This window comes from Sus scrofa, chromosome 15 (assembly GCF_054392235.1).
Source record: "Sus scrofa isolate SSC_HxYL_T2T_F1_AM1 chromosome 15, Sscrofa_HxYL_maternal_Yorkshire_Landrace_v2.0, whole genome shotgun sequence".
In the NCBI taxonomy this organism is placed as follows: Eukaryota; Metazoa; Chordata; class Mammalia; order Artiodactyla; family Suidae; genus Sus; species Sus scrofa.
The window spans coordinates 86,552,202-86,566,892 of NC_139397.1; the positions used below are offsets into that span (position 1 = coordinate 86,552,202).

General features: G+C 35.2%; 2 protein-coding genes across 5 annotated transcripts in view; both read right to left on the minus strand.

The window, feature by feature from the left end:
• TTC21B (tetratricopeptide repeat domain 21B) overlaps positions 1 to 14,691 on the minus strand; it is an 875,896-nt gene that overhangs the window by 657,291 nt on the left and 203,914 nt on the right. The window lies entirely within an intron of this gene.
• The window catches only part of GALNT3 (polypeptide N-acetylgalactosaminyltransferase 3), a 48,630-nt gene continuing 34,432 nt past the window's right edge, over positions 494 to 14,691 (minus strand). For 2 of the 4 annotated variants that reach the window (XR_014829489.1, XR_014829488.1), the window contains exons 4-11: positions 13,112 to 13,261; positions 10,463 to 10,697; positions 9,880 to 9,997; positions 8,029 to 8,164; positions 5,905 to 6,036; positions 5,594 to 5,695; positions 2,466 to 2,618; positions 494 to 1,611 (exon numbers count right to left, since the gene is read on the minus strand). Coding sequence is in view for 2 of the 4 variants with exons in the window: in XM_021075049.2 (XP_020930708.1) it covers positions 1,489 to 1,611; positions 2,466 to 2,618; positions 5,594 to 5,695; positions 5,905 to 6,036; positions 8,029 to 8,229; positions 9,880 to 9,997; positions 10,463 to 10,697; positions 13,112 to 13,261 (1,214 nt within the window). In the remaining 2 variants the exon portion in view is untranslated. Of the gene's footprint in view, positions 1,612 to 2,465; positions 2,619 to 5,593; positions 5,696 to 5,904; positions 6,037 to 8,028; positions 8,230 to 9,879; positions 9,998 to 10,462; positions 10,698 to 13,111; positions 13,262 to 14,691 lie in introns of all 4 variants that reach the window. The other 2 variants (XM_021075049.2, XM_021075048.2) reach the window with 1 other exon arrangement.

Here is a 14,691-nt window from a genome sequence, read left to right on the forward strand (position 1 = left end):
TTAGACACAAAATAAATGTCAGTTGAGTTAGAACTTGGTATTGTAATAAAGAATGCAGAGTATTTTAATGTAAGTTCGAAGTGCAGACAATGAGAAGATGGGGCAAATCATTCAGAAATATTTTCCTATGTACAAGTGATGCTCTGCCAAATTTAAAACATAAAGCCAATCATACTTTACTTCTTAAATAAGAAGTGCTCTCTACATAAAATGACCAAAAAGAAAAATTGTTAAATCTTCAAAGCATCACTTTTTAAAAAATTTTACTCTGTCATATGCCCAAGGACAGTTATCAGAAATGAGTACAACGTTTTCTAAATATCTAACAAAGAATCTTCTCCATTGCCCATTTTTATGCCATTATTATTAAAGCCTTTTTCTTGAGAAGTATCTGATGACTCTACAATTGGTGCTTAGAAATTCAGTATACAAAATTCACTATTCCCCATTATCAATTATGTATTTTATCCAAAAAATTAAAAAACATAAATAGTTACAATAGTGATAAGCATTTGTTTTATTGTGTTTTCCATGGATAGAAATAAGAGTTTTTGGTGAAAAAATTCATTACAAAGACAGTCTATAATTGAATCAGTAACAAAATTTAGCTTTAAATGTGTCAAGTATTCTGCATTTGAAATTCAATTTCATAAACATTCAAGATTGGTGAATTTTGGTAAGAAGAAAAGACTAGCAGAAAGGGAAAAGACACCTTTTTAACAGATAGCAAGTTAGAGATTTGGGGGTCTTTTAATTGCCTTGGGAAAACACATAGTGTAGTTACTTAAGAAAAGTCTTGAAGACTTAAGTGCTTCAAGTCAAGTGGATTTCAGATTAAAAAATATTTTTAAATTTGCCAAGAAATTGAAGTGTTAAAAATAGTCTTCTCCCTATTCATTTAATTTCATGTTTAAGGAAATATTTTACAGATAAGTGGACAAAATGAAAAAAAAAAAAAAAAAACCAAAACCCAAAAAACTTTACCTGCATTTTTATATAATAAATTCTAGATCTATAAAAAAATTTCCTGGTTTTACACAAAGGCCAAAATTTGACCTTCATTGATCCATTTCTATGTGGTTAAAAAAATACAGTATCAAATCTTTTTCCCTTCCCCCAAAAAACTAGAAGAAATATTTTAAATTGTGAGTGTGTAAATGTAGCTATGCATATTATCAAGCATACAAAACACACAAACATTGCTTTACTTGGAAAATTATTTTCATCATACTGTAAACATTTTCCTCTATATCGGGACATTTCAAAATAGTCTTTGGTATTACTAGTTATTGTGCTTTGAAATGGAAACTTAAGGGATTTCTGTAGCAGTGCTACAGAGACATTTTAAGATATAAATAAGAAAAATGCACTTGGAATAAGTTACAATTAGCTGTTTTTGCATAATTTTCAAAAACTACAGTGTATGCCTAGTCACAGTTTTATGAGAAAGAATATCTCCTTTTTCAACTCCTTAATTTTAAGGAACACTTAATCATTTTGGCTAAAAATCCATTTTTGGAGTGGATCTGATGGATTGCATGATACTAAGCTTGGATGCTCTCCACTTGCTGAAAGGCACATTTTAAAGAATGGATTATATAGAAGTTGGTCCTAGAATAAAAAGAAATACAACAGACGTTAAGTTTTAAGACTCAAAGTTAACTGATAAATAGGATACCACTTATGGTCTCACAGAAACTAAAAGGAGACTTACATAGCAAATGTACATCATTTTTTAAATCTTTCTAATATCTACTATGTCTGATAAAATCTTGTTGTGTTTTGGTGTAGGCAATTGCATTTACACTACCACTGCTCAATTCATAGGTGTTACATAAATGAAGAGTTATACAGAACGAGTTCTTCATCAAGTTTTCAAGTAAAAAATAGTTCATTGAAATAAGAGGCAAACTCTAAAAAACTCTAAGTCATTAAAGTCAGTCTTATAATGCTCTAATATTGCACAACAATATTCAGGTGAGAACTTCCAGGTTCCAGCTAAGCTTTACAGCATACGTTTAAAAACAGAAAAAAAAAAATCTTTCATGAATTCTCAATTCTAGATTCATGAAAAAGTACTAAAACAAGGAATAAAAGAATCACTTGAAGTAAGAAAAAAAAATCATTTTTCTCTTCTCTTCCAGGAAAAAAAAATTATGACTGTCACAAGAAGCATTATAAGAAACTCTAAACAGACAAATGTGACAACTATTATTAGTAACCCACAGACATGCTGATCTGCATAAATCATGCTTTAAGCAATTTTACAACTATTTTGCTCCTAAGAGTATTTAATTCATAGATATATACTTTCTTATCACATGGGTAGACATATATAATGACAAAGTTAAAGACAAAGTCTGATGAATAATATTAATATACTATGTGTCATGCATTATCCCAGATAAGCAACTAGAGCTAATCAAAATAGTACACAAAGGGGTGAATTAATTGCACTGAGGTACCTTCTGGATCTCCCATATCTGTTCTCCAGTGGCAACTGTCTTGTGACCTTTGTAGGCACATGTCTTCAGCTGAACAACACCTTGAGCAGCATGAAGACACAATTCCTTCTGGATGTTATGCCGAATTTCATGTTGAACAGAGTATTCAAAGTACTGAGAAAGGAAGAATGCCATTACTGACAAAATCACCCTCTATCCTCAGTTGCAAAATAAGTGGCATAAAAAGAAATCAGTAATTCACTGAATAATGGAGTCATGTCTACTTCAACAAAATAATACAATAAAATAGAATCAGAGTTTTGGGGGCAGAAGATACTATAGCCTTTCTCTAGCCTATCACCAATAGGTAGTTACTTAACTAAGAAGGTTCTGTCTTCCTCCCCATGTCAGAAATCGGAAGCTATCAAGTAGGATGGAACCTAGAACAGTTACACCACAGAAAAGAGTATGGAAACTTTTAGCAAGCCCATTAACTGCCTCTTCCTCTCCACAAGTGTTCCTTTTCTCTTATTCATCTCAATCAGTGGCATTTTCATTTAAACTTCAAACATTTAAACAGGGTACTCTTCATGCTTCAGTTTCCTCTCCTGTAAAGTGGGTAATTTAATACCCATAGGGTTATGAAGATATATGTAAAACATTTAGACCAGTAAGTGGTACATGGTAAGCATTCAATACGTTTTTAGCTATTGTTACTATTACTCTTCCCACATGTCCAGTTAATTAGCCCCTTAGTTCTACTGAATTTTCCATTCAGATATTATCATCCCACCCATCCTTACTTCCACATCCTCACTTCTCTTATTCAGACGCTCAAAATCCCTATGCAACACTTCTAGCTACCTCCAATTTCTCTTCCTATAATCCAATTCACTCTGTTGCCAGTTAGTCCTTTATAATATTGATTTGATCCCTTATCTTCCCTAAGTGAATTACTACTGTTGCTAAGATAAAGTCCACACTCTAACTGGAACCTGAAATCTTCCACTTTTAATGTTACATCAACTATTGTCCCAATTATACATTATGCTCCTTTCACACAATTCTAACCAATGCAGAACTCCTAACTCTTAAGACTGCATTACTGTGCTTTCCACAGAATATCCTTTAGGGAGTTCCTTTTGTGGTGCAGCGGAAATGAATCCAACTAGTATCCATGAAGATGTGGGTTTGATCCCTGACCTCGGTCAGTGGGTTGGGGATCCAGTGTTGCCATGAGCTGTGGTGTAGGTCACAGATGCAGCTAGGATCCTATGTTGCTGTGGCTGTGGAGTAGGCTGGCAGCTGTAGCTCTGACTAGATTCCTAGCCTGGGAACCTCCATATGCTGTGGGTGCAGCCCTAAAAAGCAAAAAAAAAAAAAAAAAAAAAAAAAATCCTTTTGGATCCTTTTCTGCCTAGCTACCTCCTTTTGATCCTTCAAATCCAATTTGGAATTCCCACTGTGGCTCAGTGAGTAAAAAACCCGTTTGGTAGCCATGAGGATACAGGTTCAATCCCTGGCCTTGCTCAGTGGGTTAAGGATACGTTGTTGCCATGAGCTTTGGTGTAGGTCTCAAATGCAGCTCGGATCTGCGGGTGTGGCATAGGCTGGCAGCTGCAGCTCCGATTCAACCCCTAACCTGGCAACTTCCATATGCCGCAGGTGCGACTCTAAGAAGAAAAAAAAGCCAATTCCAATATTACCTTCCTGCTTTAATTTCCCCTGAATTTGTCCTATGCACAAAAGTACACTCTTCTCAGGGTTCCCATAGTCTATCGGGGAGAACTTTCATGGCGCTCTAATGGAATTGTATGTGTAGCTAGCTGGCTACACACACAGACCAAAGTCTGGCAATGTATCTAGTAAGAGCATCCATTACAAATCAAATATTTCATAATGTTGACATTCCAAAGATAAAATAAGTGAACATAATTGATTTTCAATAGTGAAATAATTAGTCTTAGCACTAATATTTATTGAGCCTTTATTTTGAGCTAGGCAGGGTCTGTCCAAAACCTTTTCTGTGTATTAGAGTAGGCACTCTACAAACATTAGCTGAATTAATCTTGAGTTTCCCTGGTCTTAGCCTCATGCTTAATTTACCTCCTTCAACAAATATCAGTTATTTTTATAACTGATAGTTCATCAGATGGAGACATTGAAAGAAAATGGATTTAGAGTATGAAAACAGTGCTCTGGCTATACTTCTTTAAGAAAGATAAGCCTTAGGATCTCAAAGATGCTAAGAAAGGCCATCCAGTACTTTACTTCACTCACATTATCTTTTGAAAACCGTTAAAAGGGAAGTTTTATGTACCTTTCAAAAAAATGTTTTCAAACATCATCTTTCCCAGGAAAATGTATGGATAGCCAGTCTAATTCAAATGCCTTTCTCCATACCCCAGATACTTTATCCCAGATCTTATCATCCTGCCTGTAAATGTTGGTTTGGACATAGAGTTTTCCTGAAAGAGTTAGAATCTAAATGGCTTGAGCCTAAAGGAATATCTAGCATGCAGGGGTCACTTCGTCAACTTGAATTAACAAAGGACAGAAAGAGTCTAATCCTTCTAGGAATTAAGTTGTAAAAGACAAGGAAAGGAAACTTAAAAACTAGAAGCAATATTTTAATTTGTTCTCTACCCATAGTGACGTTTGACTTTTCAATCTTAACTGGTAAAGCAGTCAAAGGGTGATATCAAACAAGGAGAATCAAGAATATACCTTTTTCAGAGTATATATTGAAATAATATATGGCCCACAAAAATATGGTTTTAACATGACATTATTTGCTGTAGAATCCAGTTACATAGCCTTTTTGTATAATTTAGCAAAATCACCACACCAACAGTCATGTTACATTATAGATCCTCATAGGAAAGTCTACTTTTTATTTTGAATGGCATTATTCTACTGTTCTCTCATTTGCTTTTCTACTGGATGGGTAGGCAACCTCGAATTGTTTTCAGAGGCAGAGTGAAAATTAAAATACTCTGCAATTTCAATATTAATTTCCAAACTTAATCTAAAAACATTTCACATACCAGTTTACCTGAACATAAAATTAGAAGTTCTGAAAAGCATACAACCATTTACTCATGTTTGTAGGTATAATGAGAAAGGAGGATTTTTAGGGCAGCGCTTACCTGGTTTCCCCCAAGTCCATGACACGTATACAAAATTAATGGTTTGCCTCCTTGATTATTTTCTCCAACATCCAAACATAGAGGCTGACCCACGCTTTTAATCTAAAGGGAAATTTTCAAGTTATAAATTTAAAAAAAAATCTATATGGTTTATGTATTTTTTCAGTTAATCTCAGGAAGTTGTGTTAATAATAACAATATAAAAATCTCAAAAGCAATAAACCAGAAAGTATTTCAGAAATCTTTCCTGAGCCACATAAAAGTTGGTGGCAAGGAGTACACCAAGTAAAAAGGAATAGGAAAATACTCACATATCCAGATATAACAGGATTAAGGTCTGGCACATATGCTTCTGGATAAATATTGTTTAGATACCATGTAAAATTTTTACACTGAAGGCGGCGCTTTATTTCAAATCTTTTTGAAAGATCACCAAATGATTTCTGGTGAAAGAGGAAAGGAGAAGGGAAATGCTTAAATTAAAATAGCACTGATAAAGTATATCAAATATTATTATTTATATCTACATTTAGTATACATATATAAAAATTCTGGGCCAAAATGCAAAATGTAATTTAACTCTAGTTACCATCCATTCAGGCAGCAAGAATGCCTGGCTGCTCACTTCTGACTTCAAAGAGATTCAAGGACCATTTCAGTGCCAACTTAGTGCTATTTTATTCTTCCTTTGTGCCACAAACCTTGTGGGACAAAGATCCCTAGAGAAATGCCAAGGGCAAAAAATGGTGGTGGAGCATGTAAAATGGATCCCAGTTTTTCACACAAAAATGGTCTGTAAAGTGAGGTATGAGAAAGCAGTACAGAGAAACAGTGACCATGCATAATGTAATTTATGTCTCTTCTCCAGTCAAGACTACCAAAAAAATGCAGTTGGGAATAATTTTTTCTAGTTTTAAGGGTGTTGCTTAATTCTAACAGTGTCTTCTAATAATATCCTAACAATAGCAACACATTGATAGAAAAAGGCAAATTTTTAATCAATTGTTTTTTAATTTTTCTTTATTTAATAGGACTAAGAAAAATTTTATAAAAAGTACTATTAAATTGAAAAGGTATTTGCCTATACAGCAAAAAAAAATTTAGATTATAGTGGATGCCTAAATATCTGAAAAAGTAAATTCTCAAGCTTATGAGTTAATCTAAGAAAAATATTTTCTCTGCAAACTTCAGTGTTTTGAACCCAGGTGTTTTAGCAAAAACTATGAAATGCTAGAGGACTTTTGGGTAGCTTGAGCATTTAACCTCCTAGATCTATTTGCCCCATGGTTAAAAACAGGGGTTTTGCTGGCTCACTTGACCCTTTGGGGGTGACAGGAGAGCATAAGCTGTATTTAGCATCCACTTGCCTGCCTAGTCAAGTACTTGGGTAGTACACAATCTGCCCAATTTGTTTTGGTGGCTGTGGGTAAAGAGTCAGCAATCCAACCCAATAGTGCTCTGACTTTGCACTGTACTAACATGTTATAGGGAGAAACCAGAAACCAAAGAAAAAGTGAAATGAGGTAGCCAGATGGTTCATTATAACACTCAAAATGTTGATGCCCTTTATCCTAATATATACCTCCTTGCAAATCAGCTCTGTTTGTCTTACAAAGAGATGGAGGCCATTCACTGAAGCATGTCCTTAAACTGTCTAGTTTGTTTACCACATTCAATATTGAAACTTTGGGGAGTCTGTTCTAATGTACTAGGCATGATGATCCTGCAGCGCTTTTATCTAGGACAGGTCAATAACAACCACAGTGCCACACATTTGCTACTACTTATTTCTTTATTTTACAGCTGCTCTGAGAGACAGGCGACTATTTTATCTCAAGACAGGGAAGGAAAAAGAAGAAATGTGGTGGAGCACACACTCCTGTCCCACCAGCCTATCAACCACCCTATGAAGTGCCATTCCCATTTTAAAGTCTTAAGGGGCTTTGCCAAAGTCACCTGTCCAGGAAGTAGTGGAACCAGAACTTGAAGTTAAAAAGGCTTGATCTGCCTGGTTCATTCCCTTGCCGCATTCTAACGCTCTATCCAGTTCAAAATGCCACTTAGCATCTTGATTTAGGTGCTAATCACATCACCTAAAAATAGTTAAAAGCAGTTCCATTTCATCTTATTTTGAGTAAAGTACTGAGCCATGGAAATTGCAAAAACTAGGTATCTTCCATATTAAAAAGGATAACATCAAGTAGAAAGCCTAAATTTTTTAAAAGCAGTTTACTTGACTTCGAAAAGAAAAAAAAAAGAGAGAGAGAGAAAGAGAAAAAAACTGGCAGCAATAAATTATATATTTTTGAGTTAAAAAGCCCAACTTTAAAAATGACTTTTTAAAAATAGTTTATACTTGAGTTGACTCAAACAAGTAAAAGGGCACATGAACCTGTGGATTTTTGTTGTAATATACTTACTTATTTCTAACTTACTTGTTTAACAATTTTTGCTGCGTCTGTGTTTCTCCTGTAAAATATTTCCTTGTATTCATCCATCCAGACTTCTGCAAGGCGAACTTGGTTGCGAGCAATCACCTGAGTGCCTTTTGGAAAGGTATGAGGGCTTTTGCTGCGAAAAACATGTCCAACAACAGAGCAAGGCATAATCTCCAACTGCCCACCACATTGCCACACCTGATAATTAATGATATTTGTTTAAATTTACAGTATTTTAGGAAAATCAAAGTGTTGCTTTTAAGTTCACCTTTAAGACAATAACAAGAAAAAATAAGAGATTTATTACAACTTTACAGTCTCTGTTTCCTGCCAGTTCAACTTAAGTTCTTAAATATAAAGAACTATTTTATTAAATGGTACAGACACACTAGAGGAAAAAAAAATATTTTCAGAAAGTATTTTAACAAAATAGTGATTTTGGATCTCTCAAAAAATAAATTCCATTTTTTTTTTTTTGCAAAGATTATGCAAGGTCTTTAATATTCACAGAGGACCAAAGGCTCTTCTGTACTTCCACAGCAGACTTGGAATAAGTGGGCCCAGACTATTTACCCCTTGCGTATTCGACTTTGTAATCAAGAAGATAAATCCAGATAGTCCTAATTACCAAAGCATGATCTATTAAACTTTTGAAATAGTTGGTCATTATTTAAAAATTCATAAATTTAGAGAAAGAGGGTCAAAAAAAATGTATTTTCATTAACTCAAAATAATATGGCAGGAGTTCCTGCCATGGTGCATCAGAAACGAATCCGACTAGGAACCATGAAGTTGCAGATTTGATTCCTGGCCTTGCTGAGTGGGTTAAGGATCTGGCGTTGCCATGAGCTGTGGCATAGGTCACAGACACTGCTTGAGTCCTGGATTGCTGTGGCTATGGCATAGGCCAGCAGCTCTAGCTCTGATTAGACCCCTAGCTGGGGAACCTCCATATGCCGCAGGTACGGCCATAAAAAGCTAATAATAATAATAATATGGCAGATTGCTAAATCAATACCTTGGCAAGCTAGTCTTCCATAAATAAAAAATCTAAAAGTCATGTTTAATATGTATACTAATATTAGGGCAGTGATCATATTCTCTCTCTCTCAAACAAATGAGAAAGCTTGGTGACATGTTCAGTTCAATAAACTGTGCTTGAGATCCAGCATGTGCTGGGAGTTGGGTATACTCAAATGAATAAAACAAGACCCCTGGCCTTAAGCAGCTCAAACTTGGCTAAGATCATCCCTGCCATTATGTGATGGAGCTAGAGCCAAAACTTCAATCTTCCAACCCCTAGTTCAATTCTTTTTCCACTACATTCCAGACTAAGTGATGAGAAATGAATGACAAAGTCACTGTAGAAAATGAACTCACAAAATCAAATAAGTACATGTGGAGACCATCCAACGCCTTTGCTTTGTTTCTCATATTAACTTTTAATATGTATAGAGGGGGGGAAAAAGCTCATTTAATCCAAAGAGTTAAGTTCAATGTCTTTTAAAATTATACATAAATGTTTTTTCCATCCCAACTCCCTTGATAATCAACCAATTTCCTGAAGCACTAGATTTAATTATATTTATCTTGGCTGGAATTCAGTAGCTACAAGTGCATTAATTGGTGTTATTGCCTGGACACAGGCATTTCACTGATTCCTCTTGTTACACTGGCAGCAATGAATAAATATATTAAGTACCATTTTAAGAGGAAATATATTTATTCTATTCTAACAGTTACATTTTAGAAAGCACAAAAAGACTATACACATCTGTGATGATCTCTGTCAGCAACCAGAAATATACATTTCATTGTTTAATATGTGCATCATATTTATAAACTTACTCTGAAAGACATTTCTATATTTTCACCTCCCCAAATTTCCATTTCTTCATCATAAGTTCCAATATATTCAAAATAGTCTTTTGATATGGAAAAAAGGCCTCCTGCAAAAGTGGGTGTTCTGAAAAATAATCCATTGTCAAACTTTGTTAAATAAAAAAGAAAGAAAAAACCCCACATTTTTAAGAACAATTGAATCAAATTTACAAATAGAGATCACAATTTCAGGACTCTGAAAATTAATAAAATCTAAAAATGCTATCTTCAAACTCAAGTTTGGGGAGACGGGGAGGAAATTTTTGAGTATCCTTATCTAGCAGAGCAAGATTAATGTATCTTCTAACCAAACTTAAGGATTCTTAAATAATGATTATAAGAAAGATATTAGCTCACTTAATTCTACTTCTTACTTGGTTATACCATGTATAAGCAAGTATATAAATAAGTGACATTTCCATTCCTTTCATATAAAATATGTGTGTTTATTTTGTTAGTGTGAATTACCTTGGAGGAAATTACTCTAAAAAGCAAAGAATTCATACATATACAAATAACTGTTTATAAGACTTTGAGAGCAACATCTTACTTGATAGGGTAAGTTTCATCCTTCCTTCTTTGCTTCTCATGATCGGGAAGTGATTCCCAGCCAAAAGAAAGGCTCCAGTCAAAATTCCCACGGTTGTGGTTACTTCCATAAGGAGAAGGTTTGTTGAATTCAAATGTGTTCAGATCTATGGATGCAATATCTGGGCTCACGACAGCAGTGTAGTTCTCAGCTATTCTGGCCAGCAAAGGTTCCAACCAACCATAGAAACACTCACCTGAAGGAACACAATTTTAATTAATTCAGTGAAAACACTCAGGGTTTTTTGTTTTTGCTTTTGTTTTTTGTATTTTGGAAGAGGATTTACAGAGAAAGGAGAATAATAAAGTCATTTGAACATTTATATAGGGGAGATTTCTTAAAGGTTTCTTGTCATGAGATGAGGGTAGATGAAGAAGAGAAAGGCAAGATTGAGAAAAGTTAGGAAATGAATGATTTTTTTTTAAAATCAGAATGGAAGCAAAATGATACTGCTATATTTAAGTTTCAAACTGTGTATTTCTCTTTAAAATGGGCTGTGAATCAAGGATAATTGTTTTTAGGGCCGTACCTGTGGCATATAGAAGTTCCCAGGCTAGGGGTCGAATCAGAGCTACAACTGCTGGCCTGCGCCAGAGCCACAGCAACGCCAGATCTAAGCAGTGTCTGGGACCTATACCACAGCTCACGGCAATGCTGGATCCTTAACCCAGGAACTGAACCCACATCCTCATGGATACTAGTTGGATTCACTTCTGCTGAGCCATGATGGGAACTCCCCAAGGATAAATTTTTGCTGATCAATACCAACTAGCTCCAGAAGTATACAGATTTACTTAAACTAGTCTCCCTGAGTAAGGTATTTTAACTGAAATCTTTTATTTCTCTGACAGGGTCTTAGGAGGAAATAAATCAGGAATAGGAGTATTCTGATTTTGGCAGTTGGAGAAAGACTATCCAAACCTGCCCAGGCCTAGTGAAAGAGTGTGAAGGAGTGGCATGAAAGGTCAGCGCCCTGGTCCCAAGCCAGGCTGTCTCACATCACACACAAGAGTTCAGGAGATGTGGCATGAGCAGTGTTACTCAGGGCTTCCCATCACTAAGTGGAGTCTGGCCGTCATGGTCTAAGAGGACCATTGGACACATTTGTCAGGAGGGGAAGAAAGCCCAGTCTGACATTATTGCAATCTTGGACCAGGAGAGGGCATATTGGAGAAGGAGCCATTTCCTTCTGAAAACACCTCTCTTGGATTACCTTTAGACTTTTCTTAAATTAAAACCGGTATTAACAGAGTACTTGTTGTGAAAGCTCTTAAGAGACTCAAGCAAATCCAAAAGCCCTTCTGTAATGATCGGTGTATGTGCCAATTTGCTTGGTCAAACATAATTTAAGGGCTGACCAATCCAAAGCTAAGCACTCATACAAAGAGTAAAAGTCACTAAAGTTAGAGCTTGAGGAGCTAAGTGACATTTTAGTAATGCCTAATGTGTACATTATTCATTGACTCCAGGGAGTTCCCGTTGTAGCTCAGTGGTAATGAACCCGACTAGGATCCATGAAGACACAGGTTCGACCCTGGCCTCACTCAGTGGGTTAACGATCTGGAGTTGCCGTGAGCTGTGATACAGGGTGCAGACACGACTTGGATCCCATGTTGCTGTGGCTGTGGTGTAGTTCTGATTTGACCCCTAGCCTGGGAACTTCCATAAGCCATGGGTGCAGGCCTAAAAAGCAAACAAAACAAAACACACTGACTGCAAAAATACTTTTTAAATACTTCATTTAAAATCACTGACAGTTGAGGTTCCTGTTGTGGTGCAGTAGAAACAATCCGACTAGGAACCATGAGGTTTTGGGTTTGATCCCTGGCCTCACTAAGTGCATTAAGGATCCCACGTTGCTGTGAACTGTGGTGTAGGTAGCAGACACAGCTTGGTCCTGAGTTTCTGTGGCTTTGGCATAGGCCGGCAGCCGTAGCTCCAATTAGACCCCTAGCCTGGGAACCTCCATATGCTGTGGGTGTGGCCCTAAAAAGCAATAAATAAATAAATAAATAAAAATAAAATCACTGATAGTCAAAAAATTAAAATATAAACAAATCCAGCAGCAACAAAAACAAAAAAGAACTGACAACGTTCATGGGAAAGATACCAGAAGCTGTGAAGGGGTACCCCTAATTTGGCACAAGAAGGAGTGTGTGAATTTAGGGGAAAAAAAACTGAAATATAAAAAGTAAGTGTGGATACAGTTTAATGATAGGGTTGACCACACTTAAACAAAGCTTTCACTCATTTTAAAGTATAGTAATCAGGAACAATACGGAAAAATGCTTTTTTTTTTTTTTTTGACAGAATGAGCATATGAAAAAAAAAAAAAAAATCCAGGCGTGGATAATTTGCTGAGGAAGCTGGTCAATAGAAGACAAAAAATTAAGACACCTTAAACACAAAGGAGGTAAGATCTTTGAATAAGTGAAAGAAATTTCCTACCCAGAGCTGTGATCTGTTTGGGCTGTCATTGCTGTAATCACCAGTTGAAAATGATGTTAAAGAAAATGCAATTACGCATTTAAAGAAAAGGCGTCCTTACCTTTTAAATTAGAGGGAGGGAGAAGTAAAATGTTACAACTATTTCTATACGTATATACTTACAGTGAGCATCTAAAAATGTGAGCGTTTCAGCTGTTGCTACTGTTGCTCCTAGCAACCTTGCAGTGATCAGACCTTTTCTCTCTCTTTGTCTGACTATTTTTACTATAGAAAATTGTTTTATATATTCTTCTAGTTTATCATGTAAGTACTCTGTAAGAAAAAAAAATCAGGATTAACTCATTCCTAAATTTATTTTCATATATAACATATGAAAGCTAATAAACAACAGGACAATGAATCCTCTATATGCTTAATCCTAACAGTTGTACATATCCATCCCTTAAGGTAAAAATTATGTCTTTATTTTAACTCTTTATTGGAAAATTAAAATTATGCATTCAAATCTTAACTTTTGAACTATAATAATGCGTGACATTTTAAGAAATATTTATCCTGTCCGTGCCATATCAATAAAAACAATGTGTTTGGGGGAAGTGAGAAACTTCAAAAGGAATAGACCCCAAGAGTTAAGACTCATTTAAAGGCCAGAGAAAAGAGAGAAAAGAGTAAAAGAAACTGAATTTGGCTAAAAAGACATTTGATTCTTTTTTAAACTGATATTTAAATCTGGAAATTTATAGAAAAAATAATGCCAAGTTTCAAAAAAAAAAAAATTCTCTGATATTTTAGGCAGTGGTCAAAATAATTTAAGACTAAAATTTTGAGTAAAAAGACGGGTAGGAAAATCCAGGGCTACAGCAGTCTGAGAATATTTCTACAAAGAGTAAGCAGAAAATTTTCGAAAGCTCCAGAGTCTCCCAACACAGAATTTTTTCCAGTAAAAATACAAAGGAAGAAGAGAGCATGCAAACCAGGAATGAAGTTAGAAACAGGCAAAATTTTAGTACTGGGTGTTTAATTTCCAATTGGGATGAGATACATACTAACAAGCAAGAGTTAAAACAGTAGATAAAAGAAAAATATTTCAATCAAGTCAGTCAAGAGTTGTTTGTATTTTTCAATAACTTCTTAAGACTGCTTTTTCAACATTACTGATTTTTCATTGCATATATAATGCAGTTCTTCTGGCCTTCTTGGGCCCATAGCACAGACTCAAAAAGATTTGGGAATATTGAGAATGTCATTAAACATCCTGGGTTGATGTTGCTTCTGCCAGATTTCAGAAGCAAGTGTAGGTGACTTTGACTTTATCTGTAATTAGGTTTTTTCCAATTCTCCAGCGATGCAGGTAAGAGAGTTGCTTATTTAAAGCTTAAACACTCATAAAGGAGGTAAGAATTCAGGACCAACTTTTGTAGAAAAATAAGCTCATCTAAACATTGTCTCAGAGTAACTTTTTTAACATCTAAGTACCTCAGAATTAGTTCTCTGAAAGACAAGCAGGATTGTAATTTGTCTTAAAAATATAGTCACAGACATTTCTGCTTTAATTGCAGACTTGTAAAGCAAAAACTTACAAAATAGAAACATTTCATAGGTCTTAATGGGAATTGATTTTTTAAATGGAATCACTACAAATTCCTTCAATAAACTCTCCCACTGTTCATATAAAGAAGTTTCTGATTTACCCACAATTTCTGAACTTACTGTAAATTCTTATCTGCCCTCCAAATTTAGCC